Source organism: Mesoplodon mirus (genome assembly GCF_964341445.2).
Source record: "Mesoplodon mirus genome assembly, chromosome: 10".
In the NCBI taxonomy this organism is placed as follows: domain Eukaryota; kingdom Metazoa; phylum Chordata; class Mammalia; order Artiodactyla; family Ziphiidae; genus Mesoplodon; species Mesoplodon mirus.
This window is the reverse complement of record NC_138986.1, coordinates 51,588,324-51,609,496: the sequence shown is the minus strand read 5'-3', so window position 1 is coordinate 51,609,496 and position 21,173 is coordinate 51,588,324. Positions and strand designations below refer to the sequence as shown.

At 43.5% G+C, this 21,173-nt stretch overlaps 1 protein-coding gene across 2 annotated transcripts in view; it reads left to right on the top strand.

Annotated features, from left to right (window-relative positions):
• The first annotated feature begins 12,994 nt into the window (after positions 1 to 12,994).
• SOBP (sine oculis binding protein homolog) overlaps positions 12,995 to 21,173 on the top strand; it is a 153,485-nt gene continuing 145,306 nt past the window's right edge. For both annotated transcript variants that reach the window (XM_082633479.1, XM_082633478.1), the window contains exon 1: positions 12,995 to 13,419. In XM_082633479.1, the coding sequence (XP_082489605.1) occupies positions 13,324 to 13,419 (96 nt within the window). In that variant the 5' untranslated portion in view covers positions 12,995 to 13,323. The remainder of the gene's footprint in view (positions 13,420 to 21,173) is intronic.

Here is a 21,173-nt window from a genome sequence, read left to right as displayed (position 1 = left end):
AAGGAAGTCCACTCTCCATTAGGATGGTATTTGCAGCCATTGACAGTCTGGTCCTATCCTACATTTGGGGTGATCTCATAGCCCCCTTTAACATACTCATCCTAGGCCCACTGAATTATTCCCCCTTCCCTTTCCTTCATTTGCACTTTCACGTCTTGACACTTTTCTTCACACTGTTCTTCCTGCCTAGGATGTTCCTCCTTCTCCCTCCCTCATCTGGCAATATCCTACTTCTCATTCCTCAAGGCCCAGCTCAGATGGTTGCCATCTCTATCCTTCATTCAGAATTAGTCAGCCCATTTTCTGAATTCCCATCTCATTTTAAAAACACCTTTATTATTTATGTTTATGTTCACAGTGCCTAGTAGTATGCTTGCCCTTAGTAGGCTCCAAAAAAAAAAAAAAAAAGTTTACGTGGACAGAATTTATTTCCTCCTCTTTATCTAATTTTTATGCAATGGATAAAACAAAAGGCAAACTCATATCAGAAGTTTCATTAATGAATGAATATTGGATGCTTTCATGGCTGTTACATTTTCAAGATCAAATCGTATTATATGTTTCTGCATTTGTAATTGAATATATAGCCATTTCCCCTTTATGTTAAGAGGTGATAAATCTTTTTTAAAAAGTAAGAATTTTAATAAAAATTTGCAAAAGGATCAGCCTAAAATGAAAAAAAAAAAAAGGAAGTTTGGCTAATGAAGTGTACATGGAACATACACCCTGAGATCTGAACACATTCAGCACAGTCTACACCGACTGCACTTTACAACTACATATGGTGGCATCAGTAATTCTGAGGAATTGCAGAATCCTCACAATCCAAATATTTTATTAAGAATTCCAGTGACAAGATCTGAAATATAAAGGCTTGTGGGTCTTTTTAAAGGCTTAATCACATTTAGTTAGAAATCTAAGTTAACAAGAACATTCCATTCCCTAAACATTCCAATTAATTGCTGTTTAGCATATGGGTTACCAAATTTGCCTTTTTGAAGTCTGCATTTAGAGATTGAAAGTAAATCTATTAGGATGAAATTCTAGGTCAGTCAGGTTTTGATTTGCAATATTTAATGTTTGCACAATTCCACCTTTGCCTGACCTTTCAAAATTATTTTAACAGCCCTACATTTACTTTCCTAATGGAATGATTTGCTACAAAGTGGCTACAGCTGGTAGTCTGGAAGGACATTATAACATTCCTTTGGCTGTCAAAATCCATCTGTCCTTGCGTTTAGGGGAATTCTTCATCACGTGTGATCTTGGGATATAAGACCTCATTTTCCACTGTGGATGCCAAACAGTTTGAATCTCACTCTCGCCACCCCCTGGAATATGGAACAGGGGATCCAACACCTGGCCGTGGACCTTCCCATCCAGGCCTGTGCACTCCGAGGAGAAGATGAAGGAGAAGCATCTGGGGCAGCTCATGGGGTCAGCATGATGTCCAGTTGTCATTTCTAGAAGGTGTGGTATAGCAGAAGCAGAGATGGTGGCATCTTGGATAGGGTGTTCCTGTGGCCTGGCCTCCTGAGGCCCAGGGTTCTTGCCTGTTTCCCAAGCCTGTTCGCCCAGTCTCTTGGATTCTGTGAACCCCCTTTCCTCCAACATTTTTTTTTTTCTTTAGACAGAGCTCATTTTGTTACTTGCAAGCAAGACTCCTCACCAAAACCATTGGTAATACAAGGTGGCAGGGAGAATTCTAGACTCTACTCAGACTGCTGGCCCACTTACTAGGCAAATGCTGAATGTCTTAACTCTCCATTTCCTCATCTGTAAAATGGAACACAATCTGTAATTGTGTCAACTGTGTGAAGATTGCATAAAATAATCTCTGTAAAATATTAGGCATGGTCCCTGGTGCATAAAAAGCATTCAATAAATAGTAGCTTTTGTATTACTAAATTCTATATAATTGTCCATGTGTTCAGCGACAAAACTCTACTGCTCACCACATAAAAAGATGCCTCTGTGCATACTCTGTGTTCAGTGTTGAGCTTCCTTTTTTTTTTTCCCCATGCTGGTGTTTTGTTTTGTTTCCCAGTTTAGGGCTTCAGCACCTTCCCATACTGTACATTCTGAGACTTTCTCAAGGAGCGCAGCTTCTTAGTCACTGTCCCCGGATCTTCTCTCTTCTCTCCCATCTGTCCCTGCCAGCTCTCCCTCACCTCCAGACTCAAAAGGAGATCAGCTGCACTAAAGACTGGCTGACTTCAGATGGGAAGGGCAAAACTGGGTTGAAGCAAGAGTCCTACTTCAGCATCTGGTACACAGATTTACGGACTTTAATGGAATTAAAAAACAAAAGAAAACAAATGCACAGCCTATATCCCAAGACTTATTATAGCATCCTTAATTTATCTACTTAGCTTTTGATGACATTTTTTTCTTCCACTGAAATGTATAATGTCTTCTCATAGTTAAACTGTGGAAACTTTTCCACTCAACGTCCTCCCTCTGGGATGTAATAAAGAGACAACTCATGGCTGAAGAGCACGTTGGAGACAAATTTTCTGTGAAAGAAAAATGTTTTTTACAACATGTAATGTTTCTCAAAGGAGGTGGGTCAAAACATAGATACCAATCCTCTGTAACCATTTACTGAATACCATATTTGGTTTGAGAATAGTAAAGTGTAGTATGTTATTTTTGAAAGGTTGAGTATTTTGTTACGGATGTTTTAATTTCTATAACATCCATGTAGAAATTAGAATTATTTACAGTATTTGCATGCTCTCTTTTCCAAAAAAAAGGTGATAGAAGGGCTGAGCAGAGAAGAGCAGAACGTGGTGTAGGTGAAAGCATATCTCACCTCTCTGGGAGTCGGCTGACTGGGGACTTTTATCAGGGATCGGCCACTTCCTAGTGTGACCCTGTGCTCAGCTTCACTCTCCTAAGGTGTGAAATGGGAACAAGTATACTCTCAAGCATGGTTGTGAGAAATAAATGACATAATTTGCACAAAATACTCGGCTGTAGCAGGAATTCAAGACACGATAGTTGACGATATAACCCAACATAGGATTGTCAGAGGGCTAATTGTTTTAATGGCATTTGATTATCTAAAGGAAATGTGATATTATTGTAAGTCTACATTAGTATCTATATAAATCTAATACAGAGAAGGGTTTTGATTTCATCAGTGGATGTCATCGAGGAAGGCAATGACAATTCAAGATAACTCAGATACTAAGTTGAAATTTATATTTACTAGAATTTGGCCTAATTATTAAAAATGTTCTGTGTTTAAGTTGGTCTTATTATGATATTAAGGCCATAACCTCAAGGAAACTATTCTTGTTTGGGTAATACTATTTAGATAGTAAATAATTAGGCAGATAATGCCCAAAATTTACTTCAGGAGCCAGAAAACTCCATTTTTAAAAATCGTTTAAAAGCAAATTTGAGTTATAGGGTAAATATTACGTGTGAGCTATAAGTATCAATGTAAACACTTTAGGTATTTGCTACATGTAAACGTTTTCTTTCGTTAGAACTGAACCCAATCTCTGTTTCACAAGACTACTGTGCTAGAAGGCAGAAATGAAGCCTTCAGATAATCTCAGTTGATTTGGTCTTCTCTCTTGTCCATAACCTGCACTTGTCTCACTGGGCTGGCATCTACACGACAGGCGGGTGGGTGGGTGGCATTTACTCCTCAGCCACTGTCACCTCTCCAGCTGGCATCCTCTGATGTGGAAGTCCTCATGGAATCTCTGATCAAACATTTTGGGGGCAGGCCTACCTCAATTTGGTAGTCTCATGGAAGCAACATAAACGCCCACCAACAGATGAATATACAATATAAAGAAGTTGTGGTGTACACACACACACACACACACACACACACACACACACACACACACAGTGGAATATTACTCAGCCATAAAAAAGAATGAAATAATGCCACTTGCAGCAACATGGATGGACCTAGAGATTATCATACTAAGTGAAGTAAGTCAGAAAGAGAAAGATAAATACCATATGATATCACTTATATGTGGAATCTAAAATATGATACAAATGAACTTATTTACAAAACACAGACTTACAGACACAGAAAACAAACCTACGGTTACCAAACGGGAAAAGGGGGGAGAGCTAAATTAGGAGTTTGGGATTAGCAGATACAAGCTACTGTATATAAAATAGATAAACAACAGGTCCTACTGTATAGCACAGGGAACTATATTCAGTATCCTTTAATAAACCATAGTGGAAAAGAATATGAAAAAGCATACATATATATGTATAACTGAATCACTTTGCTGTACACTAGAAAGTAGCACAACATTGTAAATCAACTATACATCAATTAAAAATTAAGTATAAATTTAAAAAAATTCTGCAGTCTCTCAGAGCCACACCTGCTCCACTCTCAGCCACACATGAAACACACACTATGGTGAGTGGAGAGTATTTACAGCAACCCCGGGACCTTCTGTCCAAGCCCTTGCACACCGCTGTGCCTACCCACACTGTGCCTGGCTGCACCATGCTGGGCTGGCACTCTTCCAGGCTGCATCTCAGAAAGGAGGCACTATTTGCCTCGACTCTCTGCCCTCTGCCTTCAGATTCCCTCAAACCTAGCAAGTGTGCCAGTTGCTCCTCTGACACCCCAGGGAACTGGGACCCGGGTGGGAAGCTTCAGTGAGCCTCCATCCCTTGTATAAACTCCTTTGCTCCCTCTTCCCCCCAACCACACAGAATCATAATCCATTTCTGGGCTGGGAAATCTTCCTTTGGCTTATCATTTCATTTTTGGAGCCTATTTTTTAAGGCATAGACTTTATTTATTTATCTATTTATTTAGGCTATGCCGCACAGCTTGCAGGATCTTAGTTCCCCTACCAGGGATGGAACCCTCGCCTTCTGCAGTGAAAGCACAGAGTCCTAACTACTGGACCACCAGGGAACTCCCAAGGTGTAAATTTTATAATCTAAATCCTTCAGGTCATTGGGTCTTGATACTCAAAATCTAGACTTTTGAAATTCAAAGAAGAAAGTTTCCTCTCAAACTTTTTTTTTCTGCCGTGAATTTCACAAGCCCATTTTAAATCTCAAAAGTCACAGACAACTGAGAGTTTTGTGAATTTCTTTTATAACAGCCTTACCCTGAAGCAATGGATGCTAAAGTCTAGTTTAAATGAATGAGTGCATGGGGTAGAAAGGAATTAACAGGTACAAACAATACAACACTTCTTAATACATCAAAATATTGTCTCACCACAAATGGAAGTTGCCCTATACCTGGATTTAGTTTATTCTTCATTGCCTGGCCTATATTATTTTCTATTTAATGGCTTGAGAGATTGACTATACAGTTGGACAATGGCCAAACCATGTACGACAATAGGACTCTGACCCATTCTTTTTTATATTCTTTTCCATTATGGTTTATCCCAGGATATTGAATATAGTTCCCTGTGCTATACAGAAGGACTTTGTTGTTTATCCATTCTATATGTAATAGTTTGTGTATATATAACTGAGTCACTTTGCTGTACAGCAGAAATTAAGGCAACATTGTAAATCAACTAAACTTCAATTTTAAAAAATTAAAAAAAAGAAAAGTAAAAAAAAAAAAAAAAAAAAACAAAACACTGACCCATAATCTCCGAAGCAACAAGTCAGAGAAGCCAAACCAATTTCTCCACAATCAGCCCAGAATGACTGGAACTTGGTAAAAGACTGCCAGATTCCCAATTCCTTACCACTACCCGCTTCCAACTCAGGACGAACTAGAGAAAGCCAATATGCTCCCCAGACTGATTTTCCCCCAAAGTAGGATGCCCTGCATCTAGTTAGTCCTCTCCAGCTTCTCCAAGTCAGCAACCTCCAATCAGAGCACACCTGAAGCCTTTGTTTTTTTTCTCCCTATAAAGTTTTTCTACTCCTATGCCTGCCTTTGAGTCTCTGCCAAATGCAAGTGATGGTGGCTGACTTCCTTGCTCTAAATAAACAGAGTTTGCTTGTTCTCATTTGGATGGTCATTTATTTCCACAGGTTTACTACACATAATGCTGTTATATTCAGATATACACATTGGTATTTGAGCTTAACTTTTTTTTTGGTTTTTTTTGAGCAAAAAGATGCTTGGGGTAAATAAGCACTAGGCTTTGATCTCTGCTTCAATGGATAAAATTAAGAATTATAACTCGAGGGCTTCCCTGGTGGCGCAGTGGTTAAGAATGCGCCTGCCAGTGCAGGGGACACGGGTTCAAGCCCTGGTCTGGGAAGATCCCACATGCTGCAGAGCAACTAAGTCCGTGCGCCACAACTACTGAAGCCCACGTGCCTAGAGCCCGTGCTCCGCGACAAGAGAAGCCACCGCAATGAGAAGCCCGCGCACCGCAACGAAGAGTACCCCCACTCTCTGCAACTAGAGAAAGCCCGCACGCAGCAATGAAGACCCAACCCAGCAAAAAATAAATAAATAAATAAAAGAATTATAACTCGAATTGACCATTTCCTTGAATTTACAGGTACTGATATGCTTGCCTCAATGGATATGGTAGAAATGTTCTTGAAAGTGTATATGAAAATCTCATTTTTATACATTAAAATTATTACATTTTAGCAAATTACTATTAAAAAGGACCCTGGTGTACATTAGTTTGAAAATGAAGAACATTTTCATTATCTAGACGATTATTCCTCATGTGTCAGGTTTCCTTAAATTGGCACACATCTGTATTAGTCTGTACATATAAACCTAAGGCTATTGTAAAATAATAATGATCCTCAGAAGAGCAGATGATACACGTTTGCACACAGAAATTTGTGCAGGTTTATTTTTAGTTCACTTTAATGGACATTATATGGACATAACAACACTCCAAAATACAACTCACTATTCTCACTTCACAAATGAAGAAATGAATGTTAATGTAAAATGACTTGCTCAAGGCCTCACTAAAGTATGAAGCCCCTTATTCTCCTGCAAAGAATGTTGAGTCTGTTTGAAGCTACCAGCTGGGGAGCTTCTTATAGCCCTATATCTGACAGAAGGCCTCCATTTTTTTGAGAAGGTCATGGTCTTCACCATGACACCATGGCAAAGGGGGTGAGGATGTTCTTGGAACAGCAAGGAGGGAAGGGGATCCCCACTCAGGGAGGTGCCCAGCTGAGTTAACCTGCTGACTAATGGCAGAGCTAACCATGGCCTGATGATCCACACATACAAATAATGGAACCAGAAAGAAATTTGGGCCTTCCCATGCAAAGGGGGTTTCTTTACACTGTGCATTTGTCTACCTTGATCTTAAAATAAAATTCTGATCTCTTATCCATCCCTTATGTGCAGGCCCCATATAATCTGGCCTCTGCATTCCTCTTTCACTACTTTTCCTACCACTCTTCACACTCTAGATACTTTCAGTTTCTCCAACGTGCTGAGTACATTCTTCAGCTCCTATAGAATTCTGACCAGAACACTTTTCTCCAGGATTACAAGACCTCTGCATAGGCAGTCCTTCTCATATTTCCTATTTCAGGTCAAATTTCTCCTCCTAAAGGTCTATCTTGACTATTTTAGCTAAAGCAGACCCCAACCTCTATACCCACCCTACTCCAGTTCCTCTCTATCACATTGTCCTTTTATGTCACCTATCTGGATCTAAAATTGCCTTCTTTTATTGTTATTATTTTAAATTTTATTTATTTATATTTTTGGCTGCGTTGGACACAGGCTTTCTCTGGCGAGCAGGGGCTACTCTTCGTTGCGGTGCACAGGCTTCTCATTGCAGTGGCTTCTCTCTTATTGTGGAGCACAGGCTCTCGGAGCATGGGCTCTAGGTGCGTGGGCTTCAGTAGCTGTAGCACGCGGGCTCAGTAGTTATGGTGCACGGGCTTAGTTGCTCCGCAGCATGTGGGATCTTCCTGGACCAGGGCTCGAACCTGTGTCCCCTGCATTGGTAGGTGGATTCTTAACCACTGTGCCACCAGGGAAGCCCTTCTTTTATTATTTGTTTGCTTACTCATTGTCCCTTTTGTACACTATAAGCTTAGTGAGATTTTGGGAACTTGTCTGTCATCTTTGCGCTGGATCCAAAGCACTCAGAACACCATTCCTGGAATATAGTGGGTTCTCAATACATATTTGTTGAATAAAGGAATGAATAAATCATGAATCCCAATTGAGAATGACAGATATGTACCCATTCCTCAGAAAAAAATGCACTGAATATTTTGTATATCATTTCAGGAGGTTCCGAAGCCCTGGAAGCTCACCTGTAGGCTCCTGATTAAAGCCCCTGCATTATAGTTATGCTGTTTCATAATGTTCTTTTTGAAATAAATTCTGAATTTTGTTCTTTGAAGTTAAACATGAGCACGAATTTTGAATGTATGCTTAAGATGGACTACAATAAATCACAGGCCAATTGCTGCTCACTGGTTTTGAATAAAATAGATCTATGATATTTACATTACCTGATCCTAATGACCATGTTTCAGTGAATGAAGATAACATTGTGGTACAAATATTAAATGCTCATCCATATCCAGTTCTCCTGTCCTTTGGGGAACATGTTGGATTCAATTCCCAGCTTCCCTAGCAGTTGGGCAGAGCCATATGACTAATTCTAGCCAATGGATTGGAGGCAGAAGTGACCTATGTCACTGCCAGGCTGGAGCATTTAATTGCTGTGTGAGATCCTCCAGGGCTCCATCTTCCCCTACTTAGTGGCTATGGAAGTACATGCTGGTACAGAGGTGCAATGCCAAGCCGTCACATGGAAGACAGTTGCTCTGGAGAGTCACACAGATCTTCAGCAGACTTTGTGTGAGCAAGGAGTATAAACCTCATTTGTTTTAAGTCTCTTAGATTTTCTAACGGTTTGACATTGCAGCATAAACTACCATAACCAAATATGCCACCGATTGGAAAATAGGCTATTATTTCATATACCAAGGAGGGAAAAAAAAGCTGTCACTTATAATCGAAAGAAGCCTTGTAAGATATACCACAATTTCAGAGATGTTAAAATCAGAAAAATGTGGGTCTTAGATTATATAAAAGACAGATTGTTAAAAGGAATTTGTCAAAGAAGATTAGTATAGTGTCAAGAACTCCAAATCCAGAGGTGAACAGAAAGTTATGGATTCAAATCCCAATACTTACTAGCTTGTGACTTAATAACTTAGCTTGTGTAAGCCTTAGTTTCTTCATCTGTGAAATGGGGATCACAGTAGGTGCTGCCTCATAGGGTTTTGTGGATGTTAGATGAGACAACTCTAATAACGTGTTCAGCATAGTAATTTTCCCACCTATTTTAGTCACCACATTTGGTTAGATCACAGAGCTTGTTCAAAATGAGCACTAATTTCAAACAATATACAAAAGTAAGTTTGTCATTATGTCATACTGCTCAATCAGCAAATATCTATTAATTCCTTACCAGGCATGAAGACTGGGCCTCTAGTTAGGTGTTCTTGGAGATAACAAGGAAGCAGATATAGGGGTTGAGGGCTGAAGGCAGATCACCCTGGGGTCTTCCTATCCACTCTCCAATGCATTTTCTGGAGGAATCAGGCTAGAATGAACATCAAGAGCAACCTTGAAGAGTAAAAGAAGTCACAAAAATATAACTGAGGAATGAATGTATGAAAGGTCAGTCCTGTGCTTATTTTGGTGACTGGCAGGACTAGTCACCAAAGGGAAAATTGAAGACTTTTTCTATGTCCAGGGTCTGTCTTTGGTGCGTTTGTGTATGTGTGTATGTGTGTGAGAGAGAGGGAGAGAACAAGCTGATGATTGGGGAGCATAAGGGTAAGTCAAAGAAGCAAAAGAGTGGCTCTTCTGAGATAAGTATGAGATTGATTGTTCCTGTCCACATAAGGTTATACTCTTACAGACTGTATGAAGTTATCCAGGGAATATTATTGGACTCATGGTATTCACAAAGCAGCAACTTGTTATAATTGTCCTCATCTGTAGCACATTTGAAGAAACCTACACCTTGTCATTGCCAACGTGCAACAATCATCAGCTCTGAAGTTTATTCTAGACTAAAAGTCTCCTCACACATACTTTATGAGCTTTCATTCTGTCACTGAAGATGTGCATTGTGGATTGTAATTCAGCATTCTCACCTAGGTTTTCTGGAGGACATATGCCTTTAAAGGAACAGGTGGCTGATTAATATAACTATTTTTATTAAATGCCTGAACAATGGCAGAGCAAGTAATTTTCTTTAAAGGAAGTATAGCTGCCTTTAAACATAACTCTGGGCTACAGTTCACCTTTGCTGTTTATTCTTAACTTGTGAAACTGTATCTTAGGACTTGGGGTATATAACTTGGTATTTGATATCAGCTGAAACACAGTGAATCAATTGTAATGGTTCTGGCACCAAAGGAAACAGAGGGGACTTAAATATGTTTCCAGAAGACAAAAAGCTTCTCTTTGTGTACACTTTACAACATATGTTTCCACACTTTTAGAATATTCTAAAGTCCAAAAAAAGTTTTCTCACTATTTTTCATTAAAGACCAAGAGGACAAAACAGAGAAGACAAACTAACTCCAACCCACATATCATTTATCAGATGTTTTGGATGAAATTCAGATTGAAAAATCAAAAATATTCCCTCTTCTTCTCTCCCTTCCAGCAACGGCATTAGGATGCTTATTCCTCACTGCGAAATACACCCACTCTCACACACTCGGAAATGTTGTGTTAACGTTCCAGGAAGGGGGAGGGGGGTGTTAGTGCAAACAGGTTTGGGCTCCTCCCCGCATCCTTGCTGCCTAGGTCGTCTTCAGCTGTGGGCTACTGCGGGCTGCGTGACCTGGCCAGAGCACTTGGGCTCACAACCAGTGTATACCTGGGTACACTCCCAGAGGCTACCGGTAACATCTCGAATAGGGGACCCCTGTACAGCAGAGGACTCTCTAAAACCTCATCGACCCTCGCCTCTTGACTTTTTCGCGTCCGGGATAACCGCCCCAGGATTTTCAACTTTCCTTGGGGCGTTTCGCGCGGACCCTTTGCAGGCGCTGCGGAGCCTGCTTCGGCCCCGCTCCCTCTGGCCTCTTGGCTCGCCTGGGATCCACTAGCCACGCGGAGCGGGGTGCAGCCTCCTCTCCAGACAGGGAAGAGAAGAGGCGAGAGGAGGTGCTCAGTTCTCCTGGGTACCCTCCCAAGCATCTGTAATTTGACCTTTACGAAAGAAAATGATGCTAAAAGGCAACATAGCCAACATGGAGGTACTCAGCCCTCCTGAGTACGCTCCCAAAGAGCTCTAATTTGACGTTTAAGAAACAAAACAATGCCAAAATGCAAATTAGGCAGTGTAATACCCAGGATGAGCCTCGTTTGACAGGCCAAACTGAGATTTTAATGGAAAGGTTACTCGTATCCGCACACCGAATTCATTCTGTCTTTTAGTACTTTAAAAAATGTGTAATTTTAAGTTCCACTGACTTAAAATTCCATTGACTGTCACAATGCACACTCCACTATAACACTCAGCGGAACAATGGACACTCCCATATCGCATTGTGTCAGGTAATTACGAAGTGTCGCGGCGCCGGAAAGCGAAGCCCGGAACGTCAATGTGTCCCCCGCCGCGTGTACGAGCGGTTTAGGGCTGCGTGTCTCACCGAAAACTCATGAAAACGTTCAGGCCAATGCCTCAACCCAGAGAGGGAGAAACGCCATCCGAGCTTGGCCCCGGGCGTGGACAGAGAGGCCCAAAGAGTAGGCGAGCGAGCACGTCTCAGGGAGAGCAGACGCACGCAGGGAAGTCTAGGGGAAAGAGTGCACCCAGAGGGTAGGGAGGGTCCCGCCTGGGGTGGCTAGGGAGTCCCGTTCCCTGGAGAATGGAACCCACGCGGGACCCTGCGCTCCCAGCAGCACCCAATCTTTGGGGGGTTAAACTCAGGGCACCGGGACAAGAGTGCGGGGTCACAGGGTAAGGCTGTTACTTTGTAGTGAGACGTTGTGTGTGTGTGTGTGTGTGTGTGAGAGAGAGAGAGAGAGAGAGAGAGAGAGAGAGAGAGAGAGAGAGGGAGAGAGAGAGAGATTGAGAAAGAACTAGAGGGAAAAGAAAGAAAAAAGAGCAGGGAGCTGAAGGCCGAGATGTCCTACTTCTAAGTGGTTCATTGAGAGGCAAAAGCCTTCTAGCAAGCGCAGTCGTACGTAGCCCGCGCCGCATTGGGGACCAGCCGAGCAGGGCGCGGGGGTCTCTCCAAGGGGCCTCCAGCCTCACGAGCCCGGAGGTGGCCCCCAGAAGGGGACACTGTCCTGGCAGCTGTGGGGAGGTCGGGACTGTGGTTTCCTTCTCCCGAGACCCCGGTGCTGCCATCCGGAGGGGGCGAGCTCAGTCTGCCTTCTTCGGGAGAGGGGGGAAGCGGACCTCTAGCAACGCGACCTCGGGTCCCCGCACCCTCCCACCGCCCAACCTCCTCCCCTCAACCACATTCATTTTTCCTCAGCAGCTTCTAGTTCGGGCTCAAAACCCAACTCCGAGCCCACCCGGGCCCTCATCACCGAGCTAAGGGGGACGGCCGGAGTCGGAGAGAGCCCGGGGGGGGCGTCGTACCGAGGTAGCGGCCGTGAGGGGCGCCGCGTCCCGCCGGTGCCCGCCGCGGATGAGCCAGCGGCCGCGAGCAGCCCCCGGAGCCGCGCAGCATCGGCGTCTACAGTGACGGTGGAAGCCACGCCCGCTCGGGAGCTGGGGGCTGTCCTAGCCCCCCCACCTTTCCCCCGCCCGCCCCCTCCTCCCGGCGCCGCCCCCGGCTCGGCTAGCGGGAGGCGCTGGGCGCCTGGGCTGGCGCGCTCTCCTGGGCGCACACACACACACACACACACACATCCACGCACGCACGCCCAGAGCCGCTCTCTCCGCGCCCGGCCCACGTTCCCCTCGCCCATGCAGACGGACAGAGCGACGGAAGATGGCTGACGACTCCACGGGGCACCGAGGATGCAGCCTGGCGGCGGCGGCGGCGGCGGCGGGAGCGGCAGAAGCAGCGGCGGCGGCAGGGGCAGCGGCGGCAGCGGCGGCGTTGGCGGCGGCGGCGGCGGCGGCAGCGGGAGCAGGAGCGGCGGCGGCGGCGGCATCCCCGAGACTCCTCGAGCTACCTTTCCCTCTGACAGCCACTGACGTTCTCCGCCGCTAGAAGAGACCCCGCTTCTCCGGCGCCCGCCTTCCCTCCCCCCCGCCTAGCCCCAGCCCCAGCCCCGCCAGCACCGCTACCTCCGCCAGCCTTGCCACCATCAGCACCACCTCCACCACCGCCGCCGCCGCCGCCGCCACCACCGCCGGCGGCGGCAGCAGCCATTTCATCTCCACAGAAACCAGACACAAAAACATGGCAGAAATGGAGAAAGAAGGGAGACCTCCGGAAAATAAAAGAAGCAGGAAACCGGCTCACCCAGTGAAAAGGGAGATCAATGAGGAAATGAAGGTATTTTTGGACTTCGGGGCCAGAGAGCCTGAGCTCTTTCTTCCGCCTGCTCCCTTTGGGCCGTTGTATAGATTCGGAGGGTACAGGGGAGCGCTTGTCAGTTTCTGTAGGATGCCCAGAACGCCTCAGCTCCTCCTCCAGGTGCAAACCGAGACCAACTCTCGGGCTGCATCCCCGAGATTTGCCTGCCTCAGATTTGATGGGGGTGGAGGGGCGGCCGGGAAACCACATACTATTTAACCTTATAAACCCCAGGTTGGTAACAGGCGCGTTTCAGAGGGAGGGGACCGGGAGCCCAAGTGGCGGGTGGGTATGGTGAAGAGGCTTTCCTAGTCGGTGGGGTAGTTTTTTCCTCTTCCTCGGGAGCCATCCCCAGGATCCCTCCAAAGTTAAGAGCCGTCGGGCCGGAGCAGCCGGGGAGCGCTGGATTCCACCCCTCTCCCCAGTTCATCTCCCCGTTCCTCGATCCCGCTTCCCGACTAGAAGCCAGCGGCGACGGTGTAAAGGGGCTGTCAGTGCCGGGGCGAGCTGTGCCCGAGCGGCGCGGGTCTGGGTACCGTTTTGACGGCCGGCTCGCTTCGCCTGCAGCTGCTCGCTCCTCTCACTCGGCTGCCTCCGCCTCCCGCTCGCCTTTGCATGCTCCACTTCCCAGTTAAGCAGACCCGGGCAAACCCCGGTGCAAGATAGCTGTCTGAGGGGCGGCCTTCGCAGAGCGCCTGCCCATTGTTCGGAAAGGCCAGCCCGGAGTCCTGTCGGCGAGGCCGGGCTCCCCGCCAGGCCAGCGGTGCTCCAGAGGTGGCGAGCGCAGCAGCCTGGCGCTCCAGCTGTTCACGTTGGAGTGATTGCACAAGAGCACCGCTCGGCTCCGGACCCCCCTCGTCCCCCCCACTTATTTTCCATGAAGTTGCGGCTTTTGCCCGGTGAGGGTTTTGTTTTGTGTTGATTTCACGAGTCTCTCGAGTTTTTTTTAAAAAATTGTTTTATTTGTATTTTTTGTCTTTCTTTGAGTTACAAACAAGTAGCAGATTTCAGGGGGGACTTTAGTTTTCATTCTGCAGCCGTCTTGGTGTTCCCCATCTTCTGCATAGAATCCTTAACACTGCCCACTGACTTGGTCAGGTTGGTTAAGTTGCTATTTAAAAGACAAACGATGAAGACGGCAAGCAACTAAGTAAAATTTATTGGGGTTTGACGTTGTCTTGATTAGAACAAGCATATTCTAGAGAGTGCCTTGAATGAAGCCCACGTTTAGAAAGGGGCACACGGATAATACATCCTATATCTGTTCCTAGGTGCCTATGCTTAGTGTTCCTTTCTTCCAGAAAATGTCTGTAGCAATCTGCATTTTGGAATAAGGGTTTTTATTTCTGGGTGACGAATTTAGTGCCTGGAAGCACGAGGTGCAGCATCAGTCCAAGGAGAGTTAAGGAAGATTTGCCTTGGAAATCAGTGCCATTCCTTGTGATGGAAACCTCCATTGATTCCATTGATAGACAGTTTTTTAAAAAAGAGACCAGCAGGAGTTGTCTGGGATGGAATTCAAACAGTTTACAATAACCATCCTTCCTCACTCGCCTTTCCCTCCTGTCCTGCATTCCCAGATTACTTTTCCATTTCACTTTAAATTGGGAGTGGAGGAAGAGGAGAGAGGTAAAGCCACTAAGAAGTCACAGTGTGCACTGGCCCTTTAAAACACTGTCTAATGTGATCTATATGGATGGCAGCTTTTAAGTTTCATAGGTTCTAGAATTACAAATTAGCTAATTTTAATCAAAACATGTGAAATGTTATCCCGGCTGGATATAAAGGCTGACTGTGCTCGATGCTTGGGGCTCACGTTGTTGACTTTGGCTGCGGGAGCACTCCGTGGTTTGGGAGATAGTTGTCCTTCTACAGTATAACAGATGTTTGTCTGAACTGGTGAGGAAGAAACAAAAACAACATTGTGTGAAGGGGAAAAATTACACAATTTTTAGCCAATGCTGCAGGACTAAGTATGGAATTAACCTTCGTGCACAGAATTTCCTCTTTTTAAAATGTTATTTTTCTTCCAAGTCACCACCTACTATTTGAAGTTTTAATCCTTATCATTTCAGTACAGAGTAGCATTAAATAAGAAGTTTTATGCAGCAAATAATTCGATTGCCTGAAGGATCAGTATTTTCTCCCTAGTTTGGAACGATGTGTAAGAGACACCGGGTCAGAATCTTCAGTCGTGTCAATGCACATCATGCCAGTGAGTCATGAAATCCCATTTCTAGTGGAATTGTTCAGTATGCATTCTTCTAATATAATAGCACCAAAAGTCCTCATTTTAAAAGTGATTTCTCAAAGTCAAAAGCTGGAAGGGTTATTTTGAACTCATCAATATTTTTCTGCTTTTAATGTTAATAACCACATCAATAAAACCCCTCCCTGAACCTCATGGTATTATTACCCCTCCATCTCCCCAAACCTAAAGTGTAGAGTAACCTAACAAGTTGGTTGCCCTGCATTAAAATATGTGCAACAAAATGTCACCGAGAACACAATGTGGCCTTGTGCAGCTTCATATCGGTGCCGTTGGAGCTGCCTGGCTGTGTTTGCCTTCATCTGAACGGCTTTCATCTGGACCAGTGTAAACTAAGCCCTGGTAAGTAATCACAGCCCGGCAGAAAGAAAGGAATGTATACAGCTAGCACGGCCTAAGCTGTAAAAACGGAAACCTGAGCCCCACCGTGGATCACATATCAAGGCTTGAAGGTAGGGGAAATGAAAGGGGGAAAGAGGAGAGAGCGAATGCAAAAGTCAGCCTGGGAAGTGGAGGATCCGGAGGAGGCCCCCCTTAGGGAGAGTTGGCTCAGGGATTAGGGAATTTTATCGTGGTGTACAGTGACCTACTCAGGTTTCAACACTGGTTGGATCAAGTTGCTTCTCTGCGAGCTGAAAGAAAAAGGACTGGTGTGTATGTGATTTTTTTTTCCCCTTCGGGTAATAGAAAGGACATTGGTATAAGCATCTATTTTAAGTACAGCAAATGCAGGGAGCTGAGAATGAGCAACAAAATTGCCTCATCATAGAGACTTCCTTCAAGATTTCCTAATTGAGGTAGTCACAAATTTATTTAAAAATGGACAGAGAAGACACACTGGCAGAGGTTTAGCTGACACCAGTAATGGCATTGGAGATTGTCTTCATGTGGCTGGGAGCTAATGTTGGTTGCTGTTTCACTAGATCAGATATTGAGTTACATTTTCGTTATCACTGGTTTAATGTACAAAGCAGTTGTAACAAATTTAAATTTGATACAATATAGTTTTGTGTGTGAAAAGTACATGACTTGGCATAGCTTGCTTTTAATGTCCTTTAGTGAAAATAGCTTCAAGTAGAAATGTTTGACTCATTATGACCTTTACAATGTTTCTTTATCTTTCCTTCCCCCCCACCACTTCATCCTGGTTTTTCTTAATTAAAAAGACTTGTTGCTTTACTGTACTTACAATCAGTCTGCCCTATTTAGTTACTGACCAGTAGAGAGGATTTTTAAAAATCAGATGGCAATTCAATTTATATTTTGACTACTTTTGGTTTCTAAAGTGAATATTGTGATTGTATCTACTGTAATATGCCTTCAATATATTGTTAGCTCACATGTATCATCATAAATGGCTCTTAGGAGGGAATTCTGATATAGGGAAGTGTTAATTCGTTTCAGGTGTTCATCCAGAACATAACATAAAAGCTAGATGTAATATTAGATGTGCAAATGTAAATATATGAGTAAGTGTAAATGTAGTTGCACTTAAGGGTATGTATTTTATGTGCATAGATCTTGGTGAACATGGTTAGTGACTACCAAACAGTAATACAACTCAAAAAAAAGTAAACTATAAGTAGAGATAATGAGTCAGATTTTCATCTTTTAAAACTCTTTGACAAAACCATTGTGATTAAATCAAGCACTCTGCCCTGGAAACTTTCCTAAACAAACCATAATTAATGCATTTACAATGTTTGGCTTCCTTATCAATTGCTCAACTACAGGATAATCTGTGTTAAATGTCTTAGGGTCTTTGCTGAATTTCTCTGTCTATAAATATTCTTAGTAAGTAATTTGTACCTAAAATTATGCTTCAGTCCTAATGCCTACAGTTAGAGTCAGGCACATCTGTTAGAGTTTAGTAGTAAACTCACCATAAGATTTTCTAGTTTAGTTTCTGATGGTCTCCATTTGGCATTAAAAATGACCTGTGTCAATTGCATAAACAATAAAGCAAGTTGCAGAGCTGAGCTGGTGAGTGCAGTGATTTAAATAGCTTGCCATAAAATAAAATAAAATAGAGATATCAGAGTGTGGATTGGAAAAGTCAGCGTGTTTAAGGTTGAAATCAGCTCATTACTAAAACAGGTATATTTTAAATTTTGCTCCTGAAACTCCATCCTGATGTCAGAAACAGTGAGTCTCAGGAACCTAGCAAGTGGGCTTGGGACCAGATCTCGCTGTGGCATTCACAAATTATGTCAGACCTCCCTGGCTGAGCAGTGGTCTAAGGTGTGCCACGTGGCAGGGCTGGGAACTATTGTCAGTCGGAGCATGGTGCTTGCCCCTTGGGAGCTGGTGTAGGATATTCCCGAGCCCACCAGCCCTGTCCTCTGCGTTGCTCTCGGTTTTCCTGCTCAAGGCTCTAGTCTCAAGCCATAAGAGAAGGTCCTGGGAGGGCACAGAGAGCTATGAATTCTGCTCTGTTCAAACCGGGAGTTTTCTGAAAAGAGTCTCTTTCTCCATCTGTGAACTGGTGAGGATAGTGTGTGGTGGAGTGAGACTCTCTAAGCCTTACACAATTCACAGGTTCCAGAGAGGAGGAAATGGAAAGGAACCACTCCACTTCCTCCCGAATCTGAAATAAACATTTGAACTAGAAGAAAATGAGTCTGACAGACTCATTCCCTTCTGCGTTTCCTGCCTCTGTGCTTGCCAAGCACTGCTCTGAGAAGCCAAGCCCTACTCTCCTTGTGTGAAAGACAGACTCATAGAAACCAAGAGGTAACAGAGTTTTTAAATGAAAGTCAAAAACAGGGCCTCAAAAAAGGCAAATATCAGTGAATACAAGTGACTGTCTGAAAAAGGAGAGGTCCAGGGAAATAGAGGTGTCTTGCAAGGGTGACCAGACTTCTTGCATCTTCTAAGGAAGTGTTCTTTTTATTGAGTCTTTATACTTTTTATTTTTTTGAAAAAATTATTAGAAGTAGTAGAAGGTGGCTCATTTAAAAATCTCTGAAGTCTAAAACTTCCTCTTGTGGAATGGGAAGTCAGCCATACTTGTACTCAAGCTAATAAGATTATTGAATATTTTCCTAAAAGAGAAGGGATATTCCAGGGTAGAAGGAAAAAAACAACAACTTTGTTTTTGATGGTGCCAATTGAAACATGTAAACAGACATGAAAGCCTGTGCTGGGTGAGATTTGCTGAATGTATATTTTAGAATCTGTAGACTGATAGGTGTTAATATCTCTTATATAACTAAAGGGCTGTGGAACTCTGTGCTGCTTTAAGGCCAGTGGCTTTGGGCATGGACAGGAAAACAACGTAACAAGACTTGGTGATTTTAAGGCCAGTGCTGCAGCTGTGATAGGACACAGCTGCACACAGCTGCACACCTGCCATGCCTGCTACAGTGTTAGCCCCAGGGCTGGGCTCCACAATTTCACACATTTCTTTGACCTTTTTAGGACATTTGATGTCCTGGCCACAGATTAAAACATGGGGACATAATTGTCTGTTCTGTGTCACAACAAGACAATAAAGCAACATAGATTTTTATATGTGGAAACACACAATTTTGGTTTCATGTGACAATAATACATCCATCTAATTCAGACTGTGTCAATAAGAGAGCAAGACTTTCTCCTCAGGCCTGCTCCAGGTCGGAGCTGGATTTTAGTGTTTTGATGTGTCCTTTGCCCTTAGAACTGTGTGCTAATCATTGTGTTGTGGCTGAGAACAATGCTGCAAAATGACCCAAATGGAGCTCAGTGACCTTCTTAAAAGGATTTCAGGCCAAAAATCTGTATGCAGTTCAGATACAAACAGCAAGGCTCAATGGGTAAAGTCTGCACCAAGAGTATGAATCTGGCTGCTCTTAACATAACATGCATGTGGATGACCCTCAAATGGGATGTCTGTGGGAGTGGCTTATCCTTAGGATACCATCAGACCCAGTAGGATCATGAGCGTGGAAGTACTTTGTAGTCTGTAAAGGGCTCTTCCCACAGTTCTTTTTCACTATTTAAATTTTGTCTGCTTCTTGGTAGAACCTTAAAATAAAACCGATCCACTAGATCTGTGTTAAGAGAGATGACTTCAAGTCAAATCAACTTGAATTCCCAGTAGTCTGAGAGTGCTCATTAACACTGGATATTATAATTCTTTTAACTTTCAGACCTGGGGATAGGTAGAGCTAGAAATTGATTTCTAATCAAGTTTAATTCCTACTTCCTACAAAAGAAACTGCTTTTCTTCTGCAGCTTCATCCTCCCAGCCCTTTACAAATCTTAATTAGTGAACCCAGTGATGCTTAATAGAAATCTACCTCAGAAGTCAGTCAGAACCCATGGAAGTGAAAAGGGAGATAAAATATTTTCCAAAAATAACCATCATTCTATTATTCATAACCTTAACTGGCAGAGATACCAGCATTTTTTCCCCCACCTTGTAAATTGTTCAGGATTGGGGGTTTCCTTTTCCTTTGAAAGTATTTCTCATATGCTCCGCTTTCTTGGATAATGTGTGTAAGAATGTTTTGAAGTTAAGTAATGTAACTGGCAGATCCTTTTTACTGTCATTAGGACTGTGAATATGACTGACATGGTTGTCTGTGAGAAGACTATGTGTTAGTTAATTTTTACTTAAAACTATTTTTTGATTTTTGTAAAAATAATACATGGACATGACATAAATAGTAGAATAAGCAATATAAATAAGCAAAAAGAAAAACAAAGCCTGTAATTTTCCCACCCAGACACAATTACCGTCAACGTTTTGATGTATGTCTTTTCATGTCCTTTCCTATGTATGATGAATGTTTTTTTTAAAAAAAAACCCAAAAAACAAAAATGGTCTTATAGTGTACTAACCTTCCATTTAAAACTTAACATATTGTTAATAGCTTTTCATGGCAGTAAAAATTTATCCACAGCATATATTTAGTGGCAAAATAGTATTCCATTTCAGTAATTTCATGACTAGTCTATAATTTATTTAACTGAATTCCGATTGTTTGGCATATAGTTTGTTTCTAAGAAAACAACACTGAGATAAACATTCCTGAACATTCTTTTTTTTTTTTTTTTGTGGTACGCGGGCCTCTCACTGTTGTGGCCTCTCCCGCTGCGGAGCACAGGCCTCGGACGTGCAGGCTCAGCGGCCATGGCTCACGGGCCCAGCCGCTCCGCGGCACGTGGGATTCTCCAGGACCGGGGCACGAACCCGTGTCCCCTGGATCGCCAGGCGGACTCTCAACCACTGCGCCACCAGGGAAACCCCTGAACATTCCTATTTTTGCACCTATTTCCTTAGAATAGTCCCTACTATGCCTAGAAATAAAATTGCTGAATCAAAGGGTATGTAAATTTTTAAGCTTTTATTGCAGAGAGTCAAGTTACCTTTCCTAAAAGTTGAATTAACTTGAATTCCCAACAGTCCGGGGGTGGGAGTTCTCTGGCGGTCCAGTGGTTAAGATTTTGCCTTCCAATGCAAGCCGTGCGGGTTCGATTC